The 25827-nt window shown below is 44.3% G+C and overlaps 1 protein-coding gene across 1 annotated transcript in view; it reads left to right on the top strand.

Moving 5' to 3' along the window:
- Window positions 1–25827, top strand: part of DHPS (deoxyhypusine synthase) — a gene marked incomplete in the record, with an annotated part of 571286 nt that overhangs the window by 465121 nt on the left and 80338 nt on the right. The window contains 1 exon segment of the mRNA XM_044084725.1: window positions 20365–20451. Coding sequence (XP_043940660.1) covers window positions 20365–20451 — 87 coding nt within the window.

The following is a 25827-nucleotide window of genomic DNA, read 5'->3' on the forward strand; positions in this document are numbered from 1 at the left end:
ATTGGTCCCTTCTCTTTTTTCTTGCTCTTTCAAGAATATCACAAAATCCTGTAGTGTTCTGAAGGCCATTTCCTTGCAACATAACTAGCTTATTCACATCACAGTACTTTAATAATGGAGCACCTGTAACTAGTTTCTTAAACATTGCAAAATGTCTTCCTGTTCAGAATTCTATTCCCAGGCTACTTTTTGCTCGGTTAACTATCTCAAGCATATTTGGTACAAACCTTGATATTCCGCATCATTCCTACAAACCTCTGTAGTTTGTCTGTTTTGCCCTTGGCATTTCCACAGTTGCTAAGATGTTGTATGAATCAAGCTTTAGATTGTTGTAGCAAGAATCTGAGCTCACCCTAGGTGAACGTGACATTAGTGTTCAACCCTGGAACAGTAATTGGGCAGTCATGCATAGTGAACGTGGCATTAGTGTTTAACCCTGGAACAGTGATTGGGCAGTCATGCATAGTGAACGTGGCATTAGCGTTTAACCCTGGAACAGTGATTGGGCAGTCATGCATAGTGAACGTGGCATTAGTGTTTAACCCTGGAACAGTGATTGGGCAGTCATGCATAGTGAACGTGGCATTAGTGTTTAACCCTGGAACAGTGATTGGGCAGTCATGCATAGTGAACGTGGCATTAGCGTTTAACCCTGGAACAGTGATTGGGCAGTCATGCATAGTGAACGTGGCATTAGTGTTTAACCCTGGAACAGTGATTGGGCAGTCATGCATAGTGAACGTGGCATTAGTGTTTAACCCTGGAACAGTGATTGGGCAGTCATGCATAGTGAACGTGGCATTAGTGTTTAACCCTGGAACAGTGATTGGGCAGTCATGCATAGTGAACGTGGCATTAGCGTTTAACCCTGGAACAGTGATTGGGCAGTCATGCATATATATTTACAGTTACTGCTGACAGAAGTGGTCTTGTGCTTGTGTACAGTGGAACGTAACAGTTGCTGACATGCAAAGACACTGTATAGTTGTTTAAATAATGTTCTGGAAGTAGCAGCAGTTTGAAGACCTACACCAGGGGACAGTAGAGGCAGTGAGAGAGAAAAACAGATGGTTCTTGCATTTCAATAATTTCTGGATATGTGACCGTTTTTAACAATTAAGTAGAAGGACTTTAAATGTTTGTCATTGCTTTCAGATCACATGGTGGATTATTCCACACTTTTTGTGAATTTAACAATGAGTGAGGACTTTGTGTCAGTTGTGGATTACTTTGGGTTTGGCTTTTTTTTCCTTAGAACATAAGATAATTTTATGTGCTCTTTCGGATGGGTATTTATTGGTGTGGAGTGGGCTTCTTTCAGACTACAGGTAGTTATTTGGTTTTCCGATTCTGATTATTTATTAGATTTAAAGGGGGTGCACTGGTGGGTTACTTGGAACATTTTCCCAATGGAAAACCTGTTCTAAGTTGCAGGTCAGTATGGTGCCAAGACTGAAGAGGCTAATAGAGCAGCAAAAGTAAACCAGGTAATAGAACAGCTGTTGGAGTAAAATGGAAAGGTGAGGTAAAGGCAAACCATGCCTAGTATTTGGTGTTAGTATCTTCACATGTGGATACATGTTTAGGACAAGATCAAGAATTACCTATTCGAAGAGGTAAACCATTTCAAAGGAAATGCTGTCTTTGTCAAGTAGTTGCAGTTTAACAATATTTTTGTGTCTGTATGGGGGTGTTGATTAGACTTTTTTTTTTCTTTTGTATTGAGTTTAAACTTTGGGTTTTGTAGTGTACAGTATCCCCACCCCCATTGTGATGTTTTCCATTTTCATTTACAAAATCCATTGGAAGCACTTTTTCATTGTGTAGTCCTATACCCAGTCAGTGATGAGGAAGCTGAAATCTCCCATTAGTGAGGTATTTTCAGTTTTTAGTTCTGGAGGTCTTGTAAAGGAGTTTTTGCATTCCTTTGATTATTAGTAATTTACAATATCCTAGGATGTGATTTTCAGACTACTTAGCTTTTTTCCTTTGAGCAAGTTCCAGTTTCAGTTTGTTTTTCTGTATTGTATGCCTCACATTGCTAAGTATTGAAACCCTGCCAGCTGTTCAAGTTGTGCTGCATAAAATGAAGAGATGCATTTTGGGATTTGGGGGCTAACCGTTTTGAACAGGGTTCTTAGTTGCACTGCAGATGTTACTGTTCTGTAAGCAGAATTATGCATCTAGGTTAACCATGTTTTTGTACATAAATCTTTTGTCAGGCAAACCTCTCTTTACCTTGGATGCTTTGTTTATTATTTCTGTTGCATTCTCTCTATTTCAGAATTTGATCTTGCAAATGTGGGTATGGAACATTTTTGCTCAAATGCTTGAGGATGCAGGTGATACAGTGGGTAGTGAGGTGTCAGTGGCTCCAATGCCATCTCATCCTCTAGGGCCTTCCTTAACCATTGCAGTTAGACCTTAGTGTGATGCAAGATTTCTACCACTGCCAACCAGTATGTGATGTGGATATCCCACTGCTGGGCCAGTAGTCAAGGAGCCTCAGTCCTCACCACTGGCACCTGTGAGGGAGGGCGTTCACTGGGAGGATAAACAGGTACACAGACTATTTCCAGATGTAACACTCTGCATCAAGTGCAATTTCCCTCAAGGGCACACAGAGACCACCGTCAGTCCAGGGCTGGTTTCTCCCTCTTCCTCCAGATCCACAGCAAGACTAGACTCCTCACTGGTTCAGCTGTAGAGTTGAGATCTCAGCTGAGTGTCCAAGTCAAGGCCTCCAAAACAACACCCTCTGCCCAGCCAGTGCTTCGTGTTGCTGACCAAGCAGCTAACACACACACACACACACACACACACACACACACACACACACACACACACACACACACACACACACACACCTGGGAAAGGCTGCCACAGGTTTACTAGCTATGCCCCCTTTTGCCCAGACTATAAGGTGGTTATGACTACCACCAGACACTCCTGCCAGCTACCTTAAGACTCTTCCAAGGGTACCCAATATACTGTGTGAAATTAATATTAATACAAATGGTGGTTTGACCAAGAACAAGGCAGTTCAGAGTGGGCCACAGTGTCACCAGATAAATATGCAAGTACTCTCAAAACTTAAATATCTCTGCAAAGATCAGCCACAATAAAAGGTTTAAATATATTTAATGATAAATAATAAAAGAATAAAGAAAATGCCAAGTATATATTCAGTGACAGAGTTCAAAACACATGAAATATTTAAAATAACATTGCAGGGCAGACTCAAAGAAAAACAATATCTAAACTAAGTTTCACTATATTCCTGATTTGTACCCAAGGGAATTACTACACCCTAATAATTTACTAATAGAGCAAGGCAGATGATGTGGTGAATGGTTCTTTTTGTTCTCTGGTCCAAGACAGAATACAGAATGCTCTGTCCCACCAAAAGACTTCTCAAAATAATATCCAAAATATTATTGTTGGGATAGTTTGCAGAATGACACCATTTCTGGTCATCTGACTTCTAGTTTCCAGGCCCAAGCCCCCATTGCTGGAAGCTGGCAAGATTTAGCACTGCCTGTAAAAATACATATGCAATGACTTTGCTCAGATCTTTGGCAGGTGTGGGAAGTCCTAAAACAATTGCATTCTTCCATGCCTTCATAGTAATTGGTTCACCCCAAAGACAGTACTGAAAGTTTCCTAGTACAGACTTTGTCTCTGGCTGCCCTGAAACCTGTGAGATAGTATATTTATGGCCTAGCCTATAAAGCGATTTAATTTCAGATATTTTTCTAAAGTTTGCCAGACTGATGAAAACCCTTCAGTTTTAGTTTCTGTTAGAACATATACATTCAGACAGTTACAATAGTGCCTGTACATTTGTTTTTCTCCAGCATGGGAACCCTGTTGACACATTTCAAATACAAGCACCGTACAAACATGTCTTCAACACAAACATCTGTACAAAGCAGCTCGATATGCACGACACACAGCTGTAATACACCTGCAACACAAGCATCCTATACAAATCAGCCCGACATTCACAAATAACATTTGTTTATGAAATTCCAGCTAGCTGTGCTAGCATTACTTCCTTTTGTCACCCCCCCCCCTTTCGAAGACTTGAGCTGATTTTAAGTGCCCCTTGAGAAACCTTGCTTGAGAGGAATGAACCTGTCTGGGAGTACATTAAACCATACCCTGTCTCTTGAGAGCCCGTCTGCATTGGCATGCCTAACCCCACTGCGGTGCTGCACTGCCATATCATATGCCTGCAACCCAAGGTTGCACCTTAGTAGCTTGACATTTTGCTGGCTGTCTCGATGTAGCCATGTTAAAGGATTTTGGTCTTTAACTATATTAAATTTCCTTCCATACAGAAAAGGCTGAAGTTTCTGCAGTGCCAATACTATGGCTGGGCATTCCTTTTCTACAGCTGCATAGCATTTCTCCCTGGGTTGGAGGCTACAACTGAGATAAACCACTGGGTGCTCTTCTACCTCTGACGAAATCTGGCTAAGTACAGCCCCCCACCTTATGGTTTGAAGCATCCACCTACACAACAAATTCTTTGCTGTAATCTGGACCGGCTAACACGGGGGGGGGGGTGTCCTCCCAAAAGCTCCTTCCAAAAGCTCCTTCAAGCTTCTGGAATGCCTGCTCACATGCTGGAGTCCACACTACCTTATCTGGCCTGATGTCCTTCAAGGATGCATCTGCAGTCATAACATATGGGTTGTCCTGCCTCAGGCAGCCCTTCGGTCGTCCGGATTCCAAAGTCTGGGTCTGGCCTCGGCTGATGTCGCACTTTCCCCGACGTCAGAGCGTCTGGGGTATAAAAGCATCAGCCAACGCCATTTTCCCCAGTCTTTCTTGCCGCGCGGTGCCCGAAGCAGAAGCTGTTCGCAAGTGCCGGTCGGTCAGATCCAGTGATTTCAGCTACCGAAGACTTCGAAAAAAGCTAAGTACCCTGTTGGGGACTCTTTCTTGCCTCAGCCGATGTCAGACAAAGTAAATAATTGTTTAACTTGTGGGAAACAAATACCTCATAAGGATTTCCATTCTTACTGCCTTCCTTGCTTAGGCTCAGACCACGACGTATCGGTCTGTTTAGCCTGTGCTTCCTTCAACCGACGAACTCTTAGACGTCGGTCGGAGTTTGCAGAGGAATTTTTTGGAGCCGCTTTTGCTTATAAAATGCCGTCTGAGACTCCGACTTCGCATATGGTCAAAAAACGCAAGGAAAATGACAGACACTCACGGCCCGCGGTTTCGGCTGAAACCACGGTTAGGCCTACCGCGAGTGTCTCTGTTTCGGCCGAAACAGAGTCCTCGGTGTTTCCTTCTTCTGAAACCATACTTCCGACCACCGAGGCCCAAGAGGCCCCGGCTGAGTCGGCTTCAGAACTACCTACCGAAGCTAGTGTTCAGGAATTGTCCGACACCATACCTTTGGACATTTCTACCCCTGCACGTGGGGCAGCTAGGCCCCCTGCTTCCATGTCCATTAAGGCCTTTTCAAGGGCTAAAGCTGCCAAACTTTCAAAAGCTTTGCCTGCCAAATGTACCTCCCAGAGGCCTACCTCTAGTTTACAGATCCTCAGCCTTGCTGAGGACCTTATTTCCTTAATTAGGGGTTCACAACCTCACCCAGAAAGGGCCTGTCAACCTCCTCCAGACAAAAGGCCCAGGACTGACCCCTCTGATCCACACTCCTCAGATGATTCCACGGATGGATCTGAGTTGTCAGACCACCAGGAAGGGGCTTATTCACCTTATGAGGATTCAGATGCAGAGGAATCTATCGCTTCGGCCTCCCCTCCTGAGGAGTTTTCCTTTGGTGAGACTCTACACTCCATGAGAGAGCATTTTCAATGGCAAGGTCAGGATTTCTCTGATTCTAGAAAAAGATTAAGGACCTTTTTGCATTTGCCTCAGCATAGGCCCGTAGCTATACCTCCTGTTCTGAATGTAATTGATGATGTGTACAATGATGTCAGTACGGCCCCTGATACTCTCCCTCCAGCCCCTGCCAAACCTGACAGATACTACAGGGTTCCGGATTCTCATTTCCACTTGTATAAAGCCCATTCTGCAGACCCAGAAACTATTTCTCAGGGCCCTAAAGGGGTTGCGGCCGCTATGCCAAAAATCCTCTACCCTCTGACAGAGTCTAGAGCTTTAGAGAGATGGGGAAAGAAGGTGTATACTTCTGCAACTCTTTCTGTCAGGGCATTAAACTGTCAATTTCATATGATACAGTACCAGGAATATTTGTTAGATGAACTGAATAAGAAACTTTCTTCTCCTGAACCCCTAGACCGTACATGCCTTCAGGATTTGGTACACAACTCACATCAGGTTAGTAATCATTTCTTAAAATGTGGCTATGATGCACTGGAGGCTTCATTTAGATCAGCTATGACTGGGGCAGTTATTCGTAGGCATGCCTGGCTGAAGGAGCAATCTTTGCCAGACCATGTCAAAGCTAAACTCCTGGATGCTCCAATGGAGAAACAAAATTTATTTGGCTCCTCTGCTCAGGAGATCTTAAAGGTTGAAGAAAAGGCAAAATCTGTGCAAACAGAGATTTCCTGCAAGCTCAACCACCGAGATTCAGCAGAAACTGGCCTACTAAGAATTGGTCCTTTCAAGACTCGGACAGAGCCCAGAGAGGCAGTAACAGGTGCCTTAGAGGCAGAGGTCAGTCGAAGGGCTCCTACAGCGGCCGTCAGTGGCAGTTTGCCAACCAGAGGAGTAGTGCAACAGCAACAACAACAACTGCTACACCAGGTCAAGGTCAATGATTTAACTCTGATTCCGCCTACCAGGGATCAACTAGAAGCACCCTTGGGCGGAAAGCTGGCTTTATGCTCAAAAAACTGGCATTATATCACAAAGGATACATGGACACTGCAAATAATAGACAAAGGATACAGGTTCCACTTTCACACTTTGCCAAAAAGAGGCGGAATGCCAAACCTTCCACCAAATCAGAGGGCAGAGGCGTTAAAACAAATCAGCAATTTACTTCAGATGAAAGCTATAGAGAAGGTACCATGTTCAGAACAAGGCCAAGGATTTTACTCCAGACTATTCCTTGTACCAAGAAAGGAAAGTCAATGGAGGCCTATTCTCGACTTGTCCGCACTGAACACTTATCTCATTGTGCCAAAATTCAAAATGCTGACCCTACAGCAACTTCTTCCCATGTTGGGCAAGGAGTCTTGGCTGGTGACTCTAGATCTCAAGGAGGCATACCTGCACATCCCTATTCGATCAAACTGCAGAAGATACCTCAGATTTCTTGCAGGATCAGAGCATTATCAATTCTCAGCATTGCCCTTTGGCTTATCTACTGCGCCCAGAGTATTCACGAAATGCCTGGCATCAGTAATTGCACATTGCAGACTACAGGGAATTCAAATTTACCCATACCTGGATGACTGCCTAATACAAGCGGACAACAAGAAAAATCTGATAAAGGACTTGGCCTATGCCATACACCTGCTACAGTCCTTGGGATACACAGTCAACATCCAAAAGTCAAGACTAGTACCATCCCAAAGGATAACCTTTTTGGGTGCGGATCTGGACACAACCACCCAAATGGCCTTTCTCACAGAAGAAAAACAAAAACAGCTTCCAGATTACTTCATGATTCTGACAAGACAAACTCAACTTACTTCAAGGAAAATTCTGCAGGCCCTGGGTTACATGGCATCCTGCATAATTCTAATACCACATGCCAGGCTGCATATGAGAAAATTACAATGGTACCTCCGGAGTGTATGGTCTCAGCACAGTCACAGTTTAGAAACCATGTTACCAATCATTCCATGCCTTCAAAAGGAATTCCTGTGGTGGGCTCAGGCCTGCCAGTCCAACAGAGGGTTGCCTTTCAACAAACCAAAACCAAGGCAGACCATCACCACGGACGCCTCAGACCGAGGATGGGGAGCACACATGGAGGACAACTGTATCCAAGGCCTATGGCCTCAAGGACAGCTAAGCATGCACATAAACCAAAAGGAAATGCTGGCAGTGAGGCATGCAATCGAGGCATTCAAGCCCTTTCTCCAACAAGGACACCTGCTAATAAGGACAGACAACACCACGGTCATGCGGTACATAAACAAGCAGGGAGGCACACATTCCTACCCTCTATGCCGGATGGCTATGAATCTGTGGGAACTATGCCTGAATCTCAATATCCAACTACAGGCCCAATTTGTGCCAGGGAAAGAAAATACTCTGGCGGACAGCTTAAGCAGAACTACCATGGATGCACACGAATGGATGCTGCACCCAGACATCTTCCAACTCATAGCAAAGACATGGGGAATGCCGGAGATAGATTTGTTCGCCTCCCCACTCAACAATCAACTGAAGACATTCTGCTCAAGGATATACCACCCACAAGCTTGGAGGGTGGACTCTCTCTCTTTCAGCTGGAAAGCACTAACAGTATATGCCTTCCCACCTCTCCCATTGATATACAAGGTTCTACTGAAGATCAGGGAGGAACAGCCAAAAGTGATACTAATTGCTCCGGACTGGCCAAGACAACACTGGTATCCATTATTGAGAAGCATGTCTCAGGCAAAGTCATGGCCTCTTCCCCTATGGCCTCTTCTTCTAACGCAGAACAATTTCAAGACCCTGCATCCCAACTTGAAAACATTGCAGCTAACTGCCTGGAAAATTCCTTAAATCCCAATCAAACTGTTTTATCTCAGAGGGTGAAGGACATTATCCGGGAGGCTCGCAGGCCTTCCACAAGGAAGGCATACTCAGCTAAATGGAAGAGATTTCTCTTTTGGAGCACATCAAAGGGCACAGATGTCACAGTGGCAAACCTAACACATATCCTAGAATACTTAGCAGAATTGTTCCACAATGGCCTGTCCTATTCTTCCATTAAGATTCATGCTTCAGCAATTTCAGCAGAATACAATGTGGATCCACCTATCTTCTCACACCCTCTCCTCAGACAATTTCTGAGAGGGATCAAAATATTAAACCTCCAAGAAGACCCCCTCTACCTACCTGGGATCTCAACTTTGTGCTGGAGAAACTGACACTACCTCCTTTTGAACCAGCAGCATCAACGGATCTACAGTTTCTATCTTGGAAAACTGCATTCCTTCTGGCAATCACTTCAGCAAGAAGAGTATCTGAGTTACAAGCATTAATGGCAGTGCAGCCTTTTCTTATTTTCCACCAGGACAGGGTGTCACTAAGAACCAATCCTACTTTTATGCCAAAGGTGGTATCTAGGGTATCCTTGAACCAAGCTATTCACTTGCCTACGTTCTTCCCTAATCCACAGAATAGAGGGGAAAAACTTTTGCACACCTTGGATATACACAGGCAACTACGCTACTACTTGACAGAACAAAAACTAGCAGAAAAACTGACCAACTTTTTGTAGCATATGCAACTGGGGTGCAAGGAAGAGCAATTTCCAAACAAACAATTTCAAAATGGATAGGAAATTGCATTCGCTTTTGCTACTCCTTTCATGGAAAGACGGTTCCTGAAAATATCAGGCCTCACTCCACAAGAGCCACGGCCACCACTACAGCCTTCCTATGGGGGGTGGCTACGAAGGACATTTTAGAAGCTGCTACTTGGAGCTCCGTGCATACATTTGCCAAGCATTACAATCTGCCTTTATACTCTAGATCCAGAGCAGGGTTTGCAACTGCAGTACTGCATGGGGATCTTAACTACACCATCCTTTTCTTAGTACCTCCTCCCCCAGATTGGCTATGGTATTCTACCCATATGTTATGACTGCAGATGCATCCTTGAAGGACATAGTACAGTTTTGTACCTACCATAAATGTAGATGTCCGATAGGTATGCATCTGCAGTCAGGATTACCCTCCCTCCTTCCCCTCTGTGGTATTCCTAGGGTGCTTAGCCCTCTTTTAGCTAGCTGGGGGAATCTATTATGGTGTATTTGTTTGTTTATACATGTATATAATTTGCAAATGTTTGGAACTTTTCAGCATTTATCCAAATTTAGCCTTCCTAGAGGGCACCTGGCATCTGGGGCAAGAAAAACTGAGGAAAATGGCGTCGGCTGATGCTTTTATACCCCAGACGCTCTGACGTCGGGGAAAGTGCGACATCAGCCGAGGCCAGACCCAGACTTTGGAATCCGGCCGACCGAAGGCAGATGCATACCTATCGGACATCTACATTTATGGTAGGTACAAAACTGTACTTTTTTCCTTGTTGGGTCTGTGAGGGGAGCAGCTATGGTAATATAATTGGGGACAAACTTTCTGTAGTACCTTGCTGTCCCTAAGAATGCCTTCACCTGCTTTTTGGTAACAGGGGTAGGCCAAGCCTGAATAGCTTTCTCTTTGGCAGGTTCTGGTCTGATCTTACCACTCCCCACTCTGTCCCAGTTAGGAGACCTCCTGACACTTATTTGGCTTAATGGTCAACCCTGCCCTCTGTAGTCTGCCCAGCACCTCCCTGACATGCTGAAGGTGTTGTTGCTAGGAATGGCTGTAGATGGCAATATCATCCCAGATGAGCAAGGGCAAAATCTCCTGCAAGGATACGATCTACCAGCCTCTGGAAAGTCTCTAGGGCATTTTTCATCACAAAGGGCATCTTTGTGAACTCATACAAGCTGAAAGGAGTCACCAAGGCTGACCGCTCTCTAGCGTTGGGAGTCAAGGCCACTCATCTGGTCTAGGCTTTAGGCTTGGGGTAAATATCTGACTGTGTGACTGTTTAGTTTCCTGAAGTCCACACAGAACCTGGTGCTGCCATCTTCTTTGGTACCATCACCACTGGGGAGGCCCAGGGACTGCTGGACTCCTGGATTACTCCCAGTTCCAACATTTCCTGTATCCCCTGTCTCAGGCACCCTGTAAGGGGCCTGCTTAATGGACCTTTGGGGTCCTGTATCCACATGGTGCTGCACCAGGTGAGTACACCCTGGTTTCCCAGTGAACAGGCCCCCAAACTCCTACAACACTGCTCAGATTTCTTTAATCTGGGTTAGGGGACAGCTGCTGGGACAGTTACCCTTTCCACTGAGGTGTTAATCTGAGCCTCACTGAGGAGATCAGTCACCAGATCCCCCTCAGACTCCTCCTGTCATCCGCTCCAAATGCTCAGCACAAGGGCCTCTCTATCATGGTAAGGTTTCATCATGTTAACATGGTACAGTTTGTGCCCCCTGCCTACCAGTTCTACCATGTAGTTAACAGCACTGACCTTTCTTACCACTTTGAAAAGGTCCATCCCAAGCTGCCTGCAGCTTATTGTGTCTGACAGGAAAGAGAACCATAACCTGATGCCCCACAGCATGGTGTATGGCTCGAGCATTCCTGTCATACCAGACTTTTTTTTGCTGTTGGGCTCCAGCCAGGTTCTCCTGGGCCAAGCCATTGAGTTCCCTGAACCTGGTCCTGGAAGTGTAGGACATGTGCCACAACACAGACTCCTCTTGGGATTCACACTCCCCCTTCCACGCATCACAAATCAAATCTAGAGGTCCCCTCTCCCTGTGCTCTACAGCAACTTAAAAGGTGAGACATCTGTGGATTTTTGGGGCACATCTTTATAAGCAATCGGCAAATGGTGCAAATATTTGTCCCACTCCCTCTTAAACTGGTCTGCAAATGCCTGTAGCATGGTCTTTAGTGGCGAGTTTAACCTCTCCATAGGACCATTGGTCTGGGGATAGTAGGAGGTGCTCTTTAGGTGCTTCATACCACAGTGCTTCCACAGACAAACCAGCAGGTCTGATATGAAATTGGCCCCTCTTTCAGTCAGTATTTCTTTTGGGAAACCTACCCTGCTGAAAATCTCCAAATCATTTGCCACCTTTTCTGTCTCAATGAAGGACAGAGCCACCACCTAAGGCTATCTGGTAGCATAATCTACTACCACCAGGATGTACGTCTTCCCTGTGGAACTTGGAATACTCAGAGGCCCCACAATATCCATAGCTACCCTCTGAAATGGCTCCTAAGTCGCAGGCAACAGTATCAAATGAACTTTGCCCTAGTCTTCTGTCTTGCCTACTTTTTGGCACTGCTCACAGGTCCTGCCGTACCCTGTTACATCCCTGAAAATCCCAGGCCTGTTAAAGTTCTGCGTAATACATTTGTTTGGACGCTTTACTCCCATATGACCTGCAAAGGGAATGTCATGGGCTATGGTTAGAAGTGCCAGACAGTAGACACTGGGCACTACCAACTACCTTCTAGCCCTCCCTCAGGGCTCCACTTTCTGTACATTAAACCTTAGTTCCAGTACACAGATTACTGTTTTCCTTGAGAATCAGGCACCTCCCTAGCTTACCTCCCTCAAGCCTTGTAATGTAGGATCCGAGAGCTGACCCTGTCTCAACTCTCTTTGTAAACCTTCCCATTCCCCTTCCTCAGGAAGGCTGGTATCCTTTGACAGCAGTGCATCACTGTCAGCCTGGGTACTACAACTCATTTCTGCCTTTGTAGTCATGCTCTATCCAAGGGGACATCAGAACCTACCAGTAGCTGTGGCTCACCTTCAGTCTCACTGCTACAGGGTAGCTCCCTCTCTGAAGTAACCACCTCACCAGGCATGGCATCGTGTGTGGTCTTTCTGGTTCCCCCGCAGGCTACCAGACCCACATGCCTGTCTCCAAACCTGACTGTGTCGCTGCATGTACACAAGATAGTGTATTATCAAAACTGTTCCCTGTGAAGACATCTGCAGGCATGTCTTCAAGCACACCAATTTGCTTGCTTCCTTTTCCACCCTCCCAATCAAGGTGAACCCTAGCCAACGGTATTTTGAATGGGGTCCCTTCTAAAGCTCTGACTGGAGTAGACTGCCCAAGTAAGTAGTGCTGTTCTTTAAACATTGCAAGCTTCACAATTAAGTCATAGGCTGTCTCTCTGTTAGCAGTGGCCTCTTTTCTATCTACTAAGATAGGATATAACCTCTTGTGGTAGTTTGTACCATTGTTGTCTCCAGACAACTTATCACAGGTATTCTGTTATTCCCACGTGCTAGCTTCTCTGCCTTTTGTTCCCCGCCTTGCCTCCATGGATATCTATATGCCACATGGCCCCACTGGTTGCATTTAAAACATTTAACCCTTGATCTTGGTCGTATACCTGAGCTAGTGGTGTCCCTTGTTCCTGGCGGACTCTGTTGGGGCAGTTTAATCAGCCCACCGTGGGTTCCTTTATACCCATGTGCAGCACTTTGGTATCCCTTTCCTGTGCAGTGATGCCCTGCTTGCTAGGTATAGGTCTCCTTTCTTCCCCAATTCATATGCGGTGTTGCATTCCCTACCTGCCACCCAGATTCTCTTGTCCTCGGGCAAAGTGCTAAGGGCTTGTTCTATCACCAAAAGGTCTGCCAGCCTTTCAAAGGTGGTGACCTGACACAAACTCCCCCACCTATGAAAGTAAGTGCTTAACTCAGCAGTATAATTACACACACTGTTATCTGCCTTGCGTCTGTGCTCACAAAACTTATTTTCTGTAAGCTTCAGTTGTTAAAACGCTCTAATAAACATTTCTTTACTGGGTTATAGTCTAAACAGTCAATGTCAAACAATGTAGAAACTGAGGTTACAGCTTTACCATGGAGTAAGGAGGTCAGGAACCGTACCCAGAGATATTGGTCAGCATTATACTGTTTACAAACCCTTTCAAACGTGAGTAAAACTAGTAAAAGTATCACCCTCTGTAAATTGTGGAAGAAATATACTGATCTTTATTCCTTCTGGGGTTTGGTTATTCCCTTCCCCATTACCTCCATGACCCTGGCGAAGAGTCAGCATCTCCTTTTCATATTGTCTTTGCCTGTCATTTTCTTCAGCCTCTAAACATCTCTCTCATTTTCTTCAGCCTCCAAATGCTGCAGTCTCTCTGCTGATACTATTTCCAAACATTTGGCCCCCAGATGAAGTAACTTCAACTCCAAATGGATTTTTAAGTCCTCTGAGGAAAAGTTGAATTGTCAGTTTTCTGCGAGTTGTACATCCCCAAGGCCAGTCTGACTGTCGTACTGGTTGTTAGTCTGTGATGCAGCTGTGGCTAAGGCTGCAATCATTTCCACTTTAGTCAGGTTGGCATGCACCAGTCCTTTGGCTTGGCACATCTCCGCCAACTGGCTTCTTGTCAGCTTGCCATAATCCTCTGCTGACGTCCTTGCCTGCTCTCCCTGACTGACTAAGCTAACAAAAAAATAAGTAAAACTATTGTGATATGAAACTCTGAATGTTCACCATGTGGCTGCTTGAGAGTACAAACACCCTCTAGTGACCACTCTTTACAGGCTACAGGAGTTCAGTAGCCACACCAGTTAATCCCAGTGTGTGATGTGGTGATTCCACCACTGCCAGCCAATATGTGATGTGGATATCCCAACACTGCCAACCAATATGTGGCGACCCACCACTGCCAACCAGTATGTGACCTGGATATCCCACTTCTGGGCCAGTAGTCAAGGAGCTTCAATCCTTGCCACTGGCACCTGTGGAGGGACATTCACTGGGAGGATAACCGGCTTGCACACAGTATTTACAGATGCAGCTCTGCATCAAGTGCAATTTCCTTAGCACACAGAGATCACAGTCAATCCGGGGCTGGTTTCTCCCTCTTTCTCCACAGCCACAGTAAGACTCCCCACTGGCAGAGCTATAGAGTTGAGATCTCAGATGAGTGTCCAAGCCAAGGCCTCCAGCTCCTTGTCTGTCCAACCAGTGCTTTGTTTCCCTGTCCAAGTAGCTGACCACGTACACTGAGATTTGATTTACATACAAGTGTACGCACACACACCTGGGAAAGGTTGGCACAGGTTTATTAGCTATGCCCCCTTTTGCCCAATCTATAAGGTAGATGCCACCAGACACTCCTGTCAGCTACCTTAAAGCTCTTCCAAGGGTACCCTGTACACTGAGTGAAATTAATATCAATACAAATGGTAGTTTGACCAAGAGCAGGGCTGTTGGAAGTGGCCCATACAGTGTCACCAAATAAATATGCAAGCACTCTCAAAATTTAAATATCTCTACAAAGATCAGCCACAATGAAAAGTTTAAAGTTATTAATTTAATTTATTTATTTATTGCATTTGTTAACCCGCGGTGGTGGTGCTGCGGTAGCGTTGTCGCCTCACAGTAAGACGCTGTCCGGTTCGAATCTCAGCTAGAGCATCTACTGCGTGGAGACATGCGTGAATGGGCGTACCTTCGTTGAAGGGGTAACTCTGCACGTAAAAATCAACTACCAATCATTAGCGGACTGGAGTTTTGCTGTGGCGACCCCTAACTAGGAAAAGCTGAAAGACCCAACATTTATTGCATTTGTTAACCGGGAATGTCCACTGGGCCTGGAAAGAGCTCCTTTTCAGTGGAGGCCCGAGGAGAAAAGTTCCACAATAATTATATGCAAAGAAAATATTAATACATATAACAAAGAATTTTTAGTTATACTATTACATTAAAATGAAAATAATAAAACAGTGAAGATGATATATTTAGTAATAAATAATAAACATAAGAAAATGTGAAGTATATATTCACAGTGACATCAGAGTTCAAAACACAGGAAATATTTAAAGTAATATTGCAGGACAGGCTCAGATAAAGAAAAACAATATCTAAACTTAAGCTTCACTATATTCCTGACTATATTGAAGAGAATTACTATACCCTAATGACTTACTAATGGAGCAAGGCAGATAATGTGGTGATAATGTGGTGAATGGTTCTTGTTGTCAGGTCCAATACAGAATGCTCTGTCTCACCTAGAGACTTCTCAAAATAATAAAAAAAAAATAGTATTAGATATGCATATATTTTGAAATGTATTTTCTATAAATATATATGTTTCACAAACATTGATTATATTAATGTACGAGCTGTATGTAATTGTTTGACACATGCTTCTTTAAGAACAGGGTAATTATGGCATTGGCTAATTGGAATATTTATCCATTATGTATAAAAGCATTGGGACAGTTTGATTCCATTCACTCTGATGATGCCATGTTTTGATGGTGAAAGCGCTTAGTGTGTGGATTAAAACTTTTCGGAATACTTGGTTGGTCGTGGTGTTTTTATTTTACTTCTCAAAATAATACCTAAAATATTACTGCTGGAATAGCTTGTTGAATTATATCATTTCTGGTCATCTGACTTTTTTCCTAGGCAAAAAAAACCCATTGCTGGAAGCTGGCAGGACTTGGCACCTGCCTGTAAAAATACACGCACAAGGACTTTTGCTCAGATCTTAGGCAGGTACTGGAAGTCATAAAACATTTGCATTCTTCCACACTTTCACAGTAGTAATTAGTTCACCCCAAAGACGATACAGAAAGCTTCCTAGTACAGACTGTGTCTCTGGCTGCCTTGAAACCTGTGAGATAGCATCTGTTTATGGCCTAGCCTATAAAGTGATTTAATTTAACATTTTTCTAAAGTTTGCTGGACCGAGATTAAACCTCCAGTTTCTGTTAAAACATATATATTCAGTTATAATAGTGCTTGTACATTTATGTTCTCTCCATTAGGGAACATTGTTGACGCATTTCAAACACAAGCAACCTACAAATACCTCTTAACCACAAACTTTTGTACAAAAGCAACTCCATATACACGTGACACACAGCTCTAATACATCTGCAACACAAGTATCATATACAAATCAGCCTGACATTTAGAAATTACATTTAATTATTTACAAAATTCCAGCTAGCTGTGCTAGCACTTCCTCCTTTCGTCACACCTGGTATGAGCCTTCCCTTCCAGCAGCGAAACCTGTTGGTTTGGCATGATTTTTAAGATAGTTACCTCTCTGTTACAAAGTATGAGGTTTGATTGTCACCCCTGGTTATTGGCCTGATTAATATCTGGGTTAGGGATTAGCATAATGGTTAAGGTATTTACCTCAAAGATGCAAAGTATAGGGTTTCTCACCATTGCAAGAGAAATTGACTAGGCTTAAAATTGCGTAGAAGGGCAGTTAGTCTAGTACTTAACCTAAGACCCTAAGTCCTGGTTACAGGCTCTTTTACTAGGAGGGGGCAGGTGTAGGGGCTTCTCATAATTCATATAGACTTAAGTTGTGCTCAAAGCTGTTGAGATGAGACCAGAGTTTCATGCACCCCTTCTCATGTAGATGTTGCTGTTGTGTGGTATGTGGGGAAAAAGTGTTGCATTCTTTGGCCCCCAGTTCTGAGATGTGATGTTAGTCTGTCGGTGGAGCATAGGTTGGACATTACTTTTATAGCCATTCTCATGCTGAGGTATATGCATGTCCTGACAGACTTCCTGAGGTACAGCTCCAGCCCTGTTCTGGTACGTTTTGAATATTGACATTTTTACCATTCCAGAAAACAAGGTCTTCTCCCTGTTTAAGTGAGATAGTCCAAATGTATAGTGACTATTTCAGGGAAGGTTTGGGGAGAAAAGCTACTGGTTTTACAATCATGACATTGATTTTAATTTCCACGGTAGTAATACAAAGTGGTGTATTATGTTCAATTTTTTTCTGTTAATAGCATAAAATACATTTTGAGTGTAATCTCACTTTACCTGTTTGATTGTGCCTTTTAACACACCATGCCAGATCTTTTCCCTCTAAACTGCCTGAAAATAACCCCACTTTGCTTGTGTCTTGTTTTGTTGAAGTCATGTTGTCACTGTGCGTGCACATGCATATGTGAACTGTGTGCAACCTTTCCCCCTAACTTGCTGCTCAGAGTCTTATGGCATTTTGGAAACAGAACTGAGAGAGGGATGCTGTGCTTCAATAACGTGGTCATTGGTACTGCATGCTGGATTTTTTACCTGCCTGTGGGTTTTAAATTATCATTGTTGGAGCATATGTTGGATGCTTGTCTAATGGCAGCAGTGGTACCTCACAAATCTCCCCTGACCTGATGCAACAGTATTTATTTATTAATTTATTTTATTTTGCTTCTATTTACTGGAAAGGTCCGACTGAGCAGAAGTTTCCCCTTTTTCAGAGGAGGCCTGGGTGAAAAGCCTCAACAAATATACAGTAAGAGTACAAAATCCTTTCAGTGGAATAGTAAAGCAAGTAACGCAGAGTATGGTTGTCAGTAACCATGCATATGATGTAGACAATAGGAAGACATGGTTGGAAATTCATTTGAGCTTTGCTTACTATACTCTTAAGTATGTTTAAGACACAGTTGGTTTAAGAGTCATTTGGTGGGTAGACAGGGACTTTTGTATATGTATGGTAAGAGATGCAGTGACTTGGGTTTATATACAGTAAGAGATGCCGTGACTTGGGTATATGTGCGGTAAAAAATGCCGTGACTTGGGTATATGTGCAGTAAGATCCCGTGACTTTGGTATATGTGCAGTAAGATCCCGTGACTTGGGTATATGTACAGTAGGATCCCGTGACTTGGGTATATGTGCAGTGTAAGAGATGCAGTGACTTGGGTATATGTGCAGTAAGAGATGCATTGACTTGGGTATATGTGCGGTAAGAGATGCAGTGACTTGGGTATATGTGCGGTAAGAGATGCAGTGACTTGGGCATATGCGCGGTAAGAGATGCAGTGACTTGGGCATATGCGCGGTAAGAGATGCAGTGACTTTGGTATATGCGCAGTAAGAGATGCAGTGACTTGGGTATATGTGCGGTAAGAGATGCAGTGACTTGGGCATATGTGCAGTAAGAGATGCAGTGACTTTGCCATATGCGTGGTAAGAGATGCAGTGACTTGGGCATATGCGGGGGTAAGAGGTGCAGTGACTTTGGTATATGCGCGGTAAGAGATGCAGCTAAAAGAGATGTGATATGCTAGCAATGACTTAAGTTCATTGGGAAGTGGATCTAAAAGGCTAAGTGCTTGAGGGCAAAATTAAGTGGTAGCTTTACTGGGAGTAAGAGGGATGGGGAGAAGAGTGCCAGAAGAGAGGGAGACTATAGAAGTAGTGATGTTTAAAGATAATGTGAGGGCAGAAGTAGCTGAGGGGAGTTGTAGACCAGGTGTTACTTCTGCTATGTGTTAGAAGTAATAAAGTAGAAGAGGATGAGTATAGGCAGAGGGTAATGAAGGGAGAGAGGGAGAGGAGGAGGAGTTGACAAGTAGTAGATGAAAATGCTGTAGACTTTAGTGTCGTAGTATGGCTGCTTAACCCGGGGTGGTGCAAGAACAAGATTGAGCAGTTTCATGTATAGTTTTACCTTTAAGTTTTTTTTAGATGTTGCATTTGTCTCAGAACTGTAGTAATAGAATTCCAGAGTTTAACAACATAAGTAGAATAAGAGGAGTCCCCTGTAGCGTTGTTAGAATTGATTATGTTGAGTTGCTACTTGTGTGGTATCCCACATGGTTGGGGTGTGGAGCTGTTCGCTATAAAACGGGCATGTCCTGCAGAATTGGTGTGTGACGCTGCGCAGGGTACCACAGGAATGTCCTGTAGGGTTAAGGTGTGGAGTTGCTCATTGTACCACAGGCATGTCCTGCATAATTGGGGTGCGACACTGCTCACTGTGCCACATACATGTCCTGAAGGGTTGGGATGTGACCTTGCTCACTGTGCCACATGCATGTCCTGAAGGGTTGGGGTGTGACGCTGCTCACTGTGCCACATGGGTGTCCTGAAGGGTTGGGGTGTGACACTGCTCACTGTGCCACATGGGTGTCCTGAAGGGTTGGGGTGTGGCCCTGCTCACTATGCCACAAGCGTGTCCTGAAGGATTTGCATGTGACGCTGCTCATGGTACCATGGGCATGTCCTGAGAGTTTGGATTAAGGTGTGATGTTACTTCACTGTACCATGGGCATGTCCTTCAGGTTTAGGTTGGGGTCTGACGTTTCTCATAATACAGCAGGCATGCCCCACAGGGTTTGGGTGTGACGCTGCTAACGGTATTACAGACATGTTCCACAGGTTTAGGGTGTGGCGTTGCTAGTTGTACCACACCAGAGTACCACAGATGTCCTGCAGGGTTGGGGCATAATGTTCTCACAGTACCACAGGCATGTCATGCATGTTTGGGGTGTGGTACTGCTAACTGTAGAACAGGCATATGCTGTGAGGTTAGGGGAGGGAGTTTACTGTGAAGCAGGAGCATCCTGTGGGGCTGGGATGTGATTGTAGTATTTATTGTGGAACAAGCGCTTGAATTGGGGAGTGGTGGATCTTTTTGCCGTGGAACTGGCTCATCCTGAGGAATTGGTATGGCAGTTTTTTATCCAGTAGTAATGCTTGTTTGCTTGGCTTGAAAGGGGAAAAGCATTTAGTGCTTGGTTAGGGGAATCACTTGATCTACAGATGTTAGAAGTCTGTGATGGGCGAAGGTTCGGAAGGATTCTATGAAAATGATATGGCAGAATCTTTCTAATCCATATGGTGATGTTTTTCTTTTGTTTTTCTAGGGTATGAAATGGACTCCATCTAAGATGATTGCACGATTAGGCAAGGAAATAAACAACCCAGAATCTGTATACTACTGGGCATACAAGGTGAGTGGAATCTTTGTTTTACAACTGGCTTCATTACATGTGTAGGTGTCCAACTTAGAAGCTACTCATGTTCAATAAATCTGACTGCTGTAACTCCATGATGGTCGATGTTCTTAGTGTTTCATTCATTGTTGCAGTCATCACATTTGAGTTATCTGCTTGCAGTAGCCCTCAGTCGGCCTGATTGTCAAAGTCTTGGGTCCTATGTCGGTTGCTGTCTCGTCTTCCGTGACGTCAGGTAGTTGGGGGGTATAAAGCATGCAGCTGACGCCATTGCATCAGTCTTTCTTGACGTGCAGTAGCAGAAGCAGTTCGCAAGTGCCGGTCGGCCGACTCCTCTTCAACTAAAGCGAAGTACCCCGTTGGGGGAAACGTTTTCTTGCTCTAAACCAATGTCAGTAAAAGTCATTAATTGTATTTCTTGTGGAAAGCAAATACCTCATAAAGAATTTAATTCGTACTGTATTCCTTGCCTAGGCCCTGACCACGATGTACCTCTGTCTGTTTTTTGCCTTATTTAAACCACGGAACTATTAGTCATCGGTACATTTTTGCTTCTAAATATTTTGGTACTCTGTTCAGTTATCCAGATAGGTCTTCGGTAAGCCACCCGAGTACCGACATTCAGAAAAAAATGCATAGATAAAGACAGAGGCAGGCCGCCTTGGTACAAAGCTGCCTGACTATGCTTCTCCTAAGCTAGTCGCCAGTTCGCTGGTACTCAATGAGGTGCTTTCGCAGCCCCTGATACCCACTACTTCAGATTCACAGGCTTCTACTGAGACCCATTCAGAGTCCAGTATGCCGCGAGATGCTTCAACTGTGGAACCTGCGGATGTCTCTACCTTGGATGGGTCCGGAGCTGCTGTGCAGGCACAGACTTCAGAGGGTGTGTTCAGGCCTACTGACTTGCTTATTAAACCAACGTCATCTTCTTCTTCTAGGACTAAAACTTGAACCATGCCTAGGAAACCGACACCCAGACCACATGGTCAGGCTGTATGCCTAAAAAACAAATGATCAAAATGGCTGAAGATTTAATTACTCTGATCAGGGGTAGCCAACCCCCCCTTCTAAGAGGCCTAGGCAAGACTTTGATTATAAATCTTCTGAACAGGATTCTATTTCTTCTGACTCTTTTAATGAACAGGAATGGTCTATACCTTCTTATGAGGACTTTGATGCAGAAGATTCCAATCCTTCTGCTTCTCCCCCTGAAGATTTTTCTTTTTGGGAAACTTTACATACCTTAAGGAAGCATTTCCACTGGGAAAGTCAGGATTTCTCTGAATCTAAAAAGACTTGGGGATTTTCTTCTTCCTCAGCATAGGCCTTTGGCTATACCTCCTGTTCTAGACATTGTTGATGTTTTTTCAGAATCTAGTATGGCTCCTGATTCTCTGCCTCCGGCTCCTTGTAAGCCAGACAGATACTTCAGGGTCCTTGACTCCCACAAATTCCTTTTCAAAAATCCTGTTGCAGATCCTGAAACCATTTCTCAGGGACCCAAGGGCATTAAGGCTTCTACAGCTAAAAATCCTACCCCTTCTGATAGAGATTTCAGGGCGCTGGATAGATGGTGTGAGAAGGTTTACACTTCTGCAACCTTGCCAGTCAGGGCTTTAAACTGTCAATTTCATATACAAAAATATCAACAGCATATCATGGGACTGCTTAAACAGAAAATGATGTTAATTACTGATTGTGTGGAAAACAAAGATTTACAGGATTTATTGCATTCAGCTGAACAAGTTGGAAAACATACTTTGCAATGTGGCTTTGATTCTTTGGAGGCCTCTTGCAGGGCTGCTGTAACTGGGTCTGTGCTAAGAAGGCATGCTTGGCTCAGAGCAAAATCTGCCTGATCATGTTAAAGCAAAATTGTTGGATGCTCCTTTACAACAGGACCGTCTCTTTAGTAATAAGGCTGAAGAAGTTTTAAAAATAGATGGACGATAAAGCTAAATGTATGCAGACTGTGAAAGATTTCTTACAAGTGCAACCTCCAAAATTTAGTAGGCACTGGCCTACTAAGAACTGGTCCTTTCCAGTTCCTTCAAGAGCCACTCCAGTCAAACCTAGACATTCCAAAGGCTCCAGGTTTCAGTCACAAGGGACTTTCAGGACGAAACAATGGGGTGCCTCCTCCTACAAATCTGGAAACAACAAGACACCCCCCTATGGTAAGCAGTCTCAATGACTTCTCTTTACACTTACCAAGCACTTACCTTTTAGCCGCCCCTTTGGGGGGGAAACTGGCTCTTCATGCAAGAAACTGGCAACTTATAACCCAAGACAAATGGGTTTTAAATATAGTATCCCAGGGATACAGATTTCATTTCCACACTTTGCCAATTCCAAACGGATGGCCAGACCTGCCCCCAAGTCAGTGGGCAGAGGCCCAGAAACAAGTACTTTCTCTCATGAGCATGGGGGCAATTCAACCAGTACCAGAAGAGGAAAAGGGACAAGGTTTCTAGTCAAGACTTTTCATGGTAACCAGAAAAGACAAATTATGGTGCCCAGTCCTGGACTTATCTTCTCTAAACACCTTTCTGGACATTCCAAAATTCAAGATGCTGACTCTTCACCAGTTACTTCCTATGCTAGGCAAAGATGCCTGGTTGGCAACTCTAGATTTAAAAGAGGCTTACCTGCGTATCTCAATCAGGGAATCTTGCAGAAGATACCTCCGCATCAAAGCAGGCTACTTGCATTACCAGTTCTCTGCACTGCCCTTTGTAAAGACTCTGAGCGCAGTAGACAAGCCAATGTGTCTGGCTCCAGTAATTGCATTTTGCAGGCAAAGAAATATTCAAATATATCCATACCTGGACGATTGTCTAATTCAGGCAGAAGACAAGGACACTCCTCTAAACCATCTGGCATTTGTAAAAAAGTGTTCTAACTTGTATATGGTACATTATAAATGAAAAGAAATCGCAACTGGTACCCTCTCAAAAAATTACATTCCTGGGTGCAAGCTTGCGTACAGCTGCCCAGATGGCTTTCCTTACGCCAGACGAACAAATTCATTTGGTGACTTATTTCAAACAGGTGGCCACAAAAACCCTGCTTTCTGCAAGGCAAATACTGCAAGCCTTTGGGTTCATGGCCTCGTGCATTCTTCTAATTCCATATGCAAGACTGCATATGAGGAAACTTCAGTGGTACTTAAAAAGTCTATGGAATCAGCATTGTCACAGCCTGGAAACAATGATTCCTATCTTACCTTGCGTGCAACTAGAGTTCCTGTGGCGGGCAGAGGCCTGCCACCAAAACATGGGACTGCCATTCATATCACCACCTGCCGCCCAAACCACGACTACAGACGCATCAGACTATGCTTGGGGGGCTTATCTGGCAGGGAAGTGCATTCAGGGCAAATGGAGCCCAAATCAAATGCACCTTCATATCAATCAAAAAGAAATGCTAGCTGTACAGAATGCACTAACAGCCTTCAAGGACTACCTTCTTCCAGGACAACTAATGATAGACAGACAACACCACGGTTATGTGGTACATAAACAAGCAGGGGGTACACACTCCTACCCCCTTTGCAGACCAGCCGTGGCATTGTGGAACACGGCCTTGACCTGTCAAGTACAACTACAAGCACAATTCCTGCCAGGAAAGCTGAATACTCTGGCAGACGAATTAAGCAGAAATCTCATGGATCCAAACAAATGGGAACCGGAACCACAGATTTTCAACATGTTGACACAAATGGGGGAGATCGTTTTGCCTCGCCCCAGAACTATCAGCTGGACAAATTTTGCACAAAAACTCATCACAAAAAAAACTGGAAAGTGGATGCTCCATCCTTCAGCTGGAAAAACCTATCAGTCTATGCCTTTCTCCCTCTGCCTCTGATCTCCAAAGTTCTACTAAAAGTCAAACAGAACAAACCAAAAATGATTTTGATTGCTCCAGACTGGCCTCGCCAACACTAGTACCCACTCCTGCGCAGTGTGTCACACCTTCCACCGTGGCACTTGCCTCAGACATCTTACTTATCGTCTCAGCAGAACAACCAAATTCTGCACACTCTGCTCCAAACTTTGAATCTTGCAGCATGGCTAATCACCTAAATTCACCCTTAGCATCCCTCAGCAAACCTGTGATGGATGCCATTTTGGAGGCGAGAAGGCCTAGTACTAGAAAATCTTATGCGGACAAATGGAAAAGATTCTGTGCATGGAATCCGTCTCAAGGGATAAGCACTGCAGTGCCCAACATTCCTCAGATTTTACAATACTTAACCGAGATGCTTCACAAGGGCCTGTCTTTCTCTTCCATAAAAATCCATGCCTCAGCCGAGCTCCAACCCCTGCCTGGGACCTCTTTTTTGTATTGGAAAAGCTCACTCTCCCTCCTTTCGAGCCAGCTGCTACTGCAGACTTAAAATTTCTCTCCTGGAAAACAGCTTTCCTTTTAGCAGTCAATTCAGCTAGAAGGATTTCAGAATTACAGGCTCTTATGGCAGTGGAGCCTTTCATCATTTTCCATGTAGACAGGGTATCTCTCAGGACCAATCCATCCTTCATGCCTAAGGTGGTATCTAGTGTGGCTCTTAATCAATTATTTTGCCAACTTTCTTTCCCAATCCACAGAACAAGGGGGAGCGGATTCTGCATTCCTTGGGTGTACACAGACAACTTGGGTTTTACTTAAGCAGAACAAAATCTCAAAGGAAATCTGGACTGTTGGTGGCATTTGCTGCAGGGGCAGAGGGAAAGACTATTTCAAAGCAAACCATTTCCAAATGGATAAGCCATTGTATTCGTTTTTGCTATATGCACCATGGAAAGACTATCCCCAGGACATTGGATCCCATTTCGCCAGGACTGCATCTACTTCGGCAGCCTTTCTCAGAGGTGTTCTTACCAGGGACATTCTAGAAGCTGCTACCTGGAGTTCAGTTCATACATTCACCAAACATTACCATTTAACACTTTTTTCTAAATCCAGAGCTGGCTTTGCCACTGCTATCCTACCCCCTGCCGCCCAAACCACGGACGCATCAGACTATGCATGGGGGGCTCACCTGGCAGGGAAGTGCATTCAGGGCAAATGGAACCAAAGTCAAATGCATCTGCATATCAATCAAAAAGAAATGTTAGCTGTACAGAATGCTCTAACAGCCTTCAAGGGCCACATTCTTTCAGGACAATTAATGATAAAGACTGACAACACCACTGCTATTTGGTACATAAAAAAGCAGGGGGGTACCCATTCTTTCCCCCTCTGCAGACTAGCCATGGCTCTGTGGGAAATGGCCTTGAGCTACCAAGTGCATCTACAGGCTCAGTTCCTGCCAGGAAAACTAAATAACACTGGCAGACGAACTAAGCAGAAATCTCATGGACCCACAAG

This window comes from Protopterus annectens, chromosome 9.part0, assembly GCF_019279795.1.
Source record: "Protopterus annectens isolate FY-2018-M chromosome 9.part0, PAN1.0, whole genome shotgun sequence".
NCBI classification, from domain to species: domain Eukaryota; kingdom Metazoa; phylum Chordata; order Ceratodontiformes; family Protopteridae; genus Protopterus; species Protopterus annectens.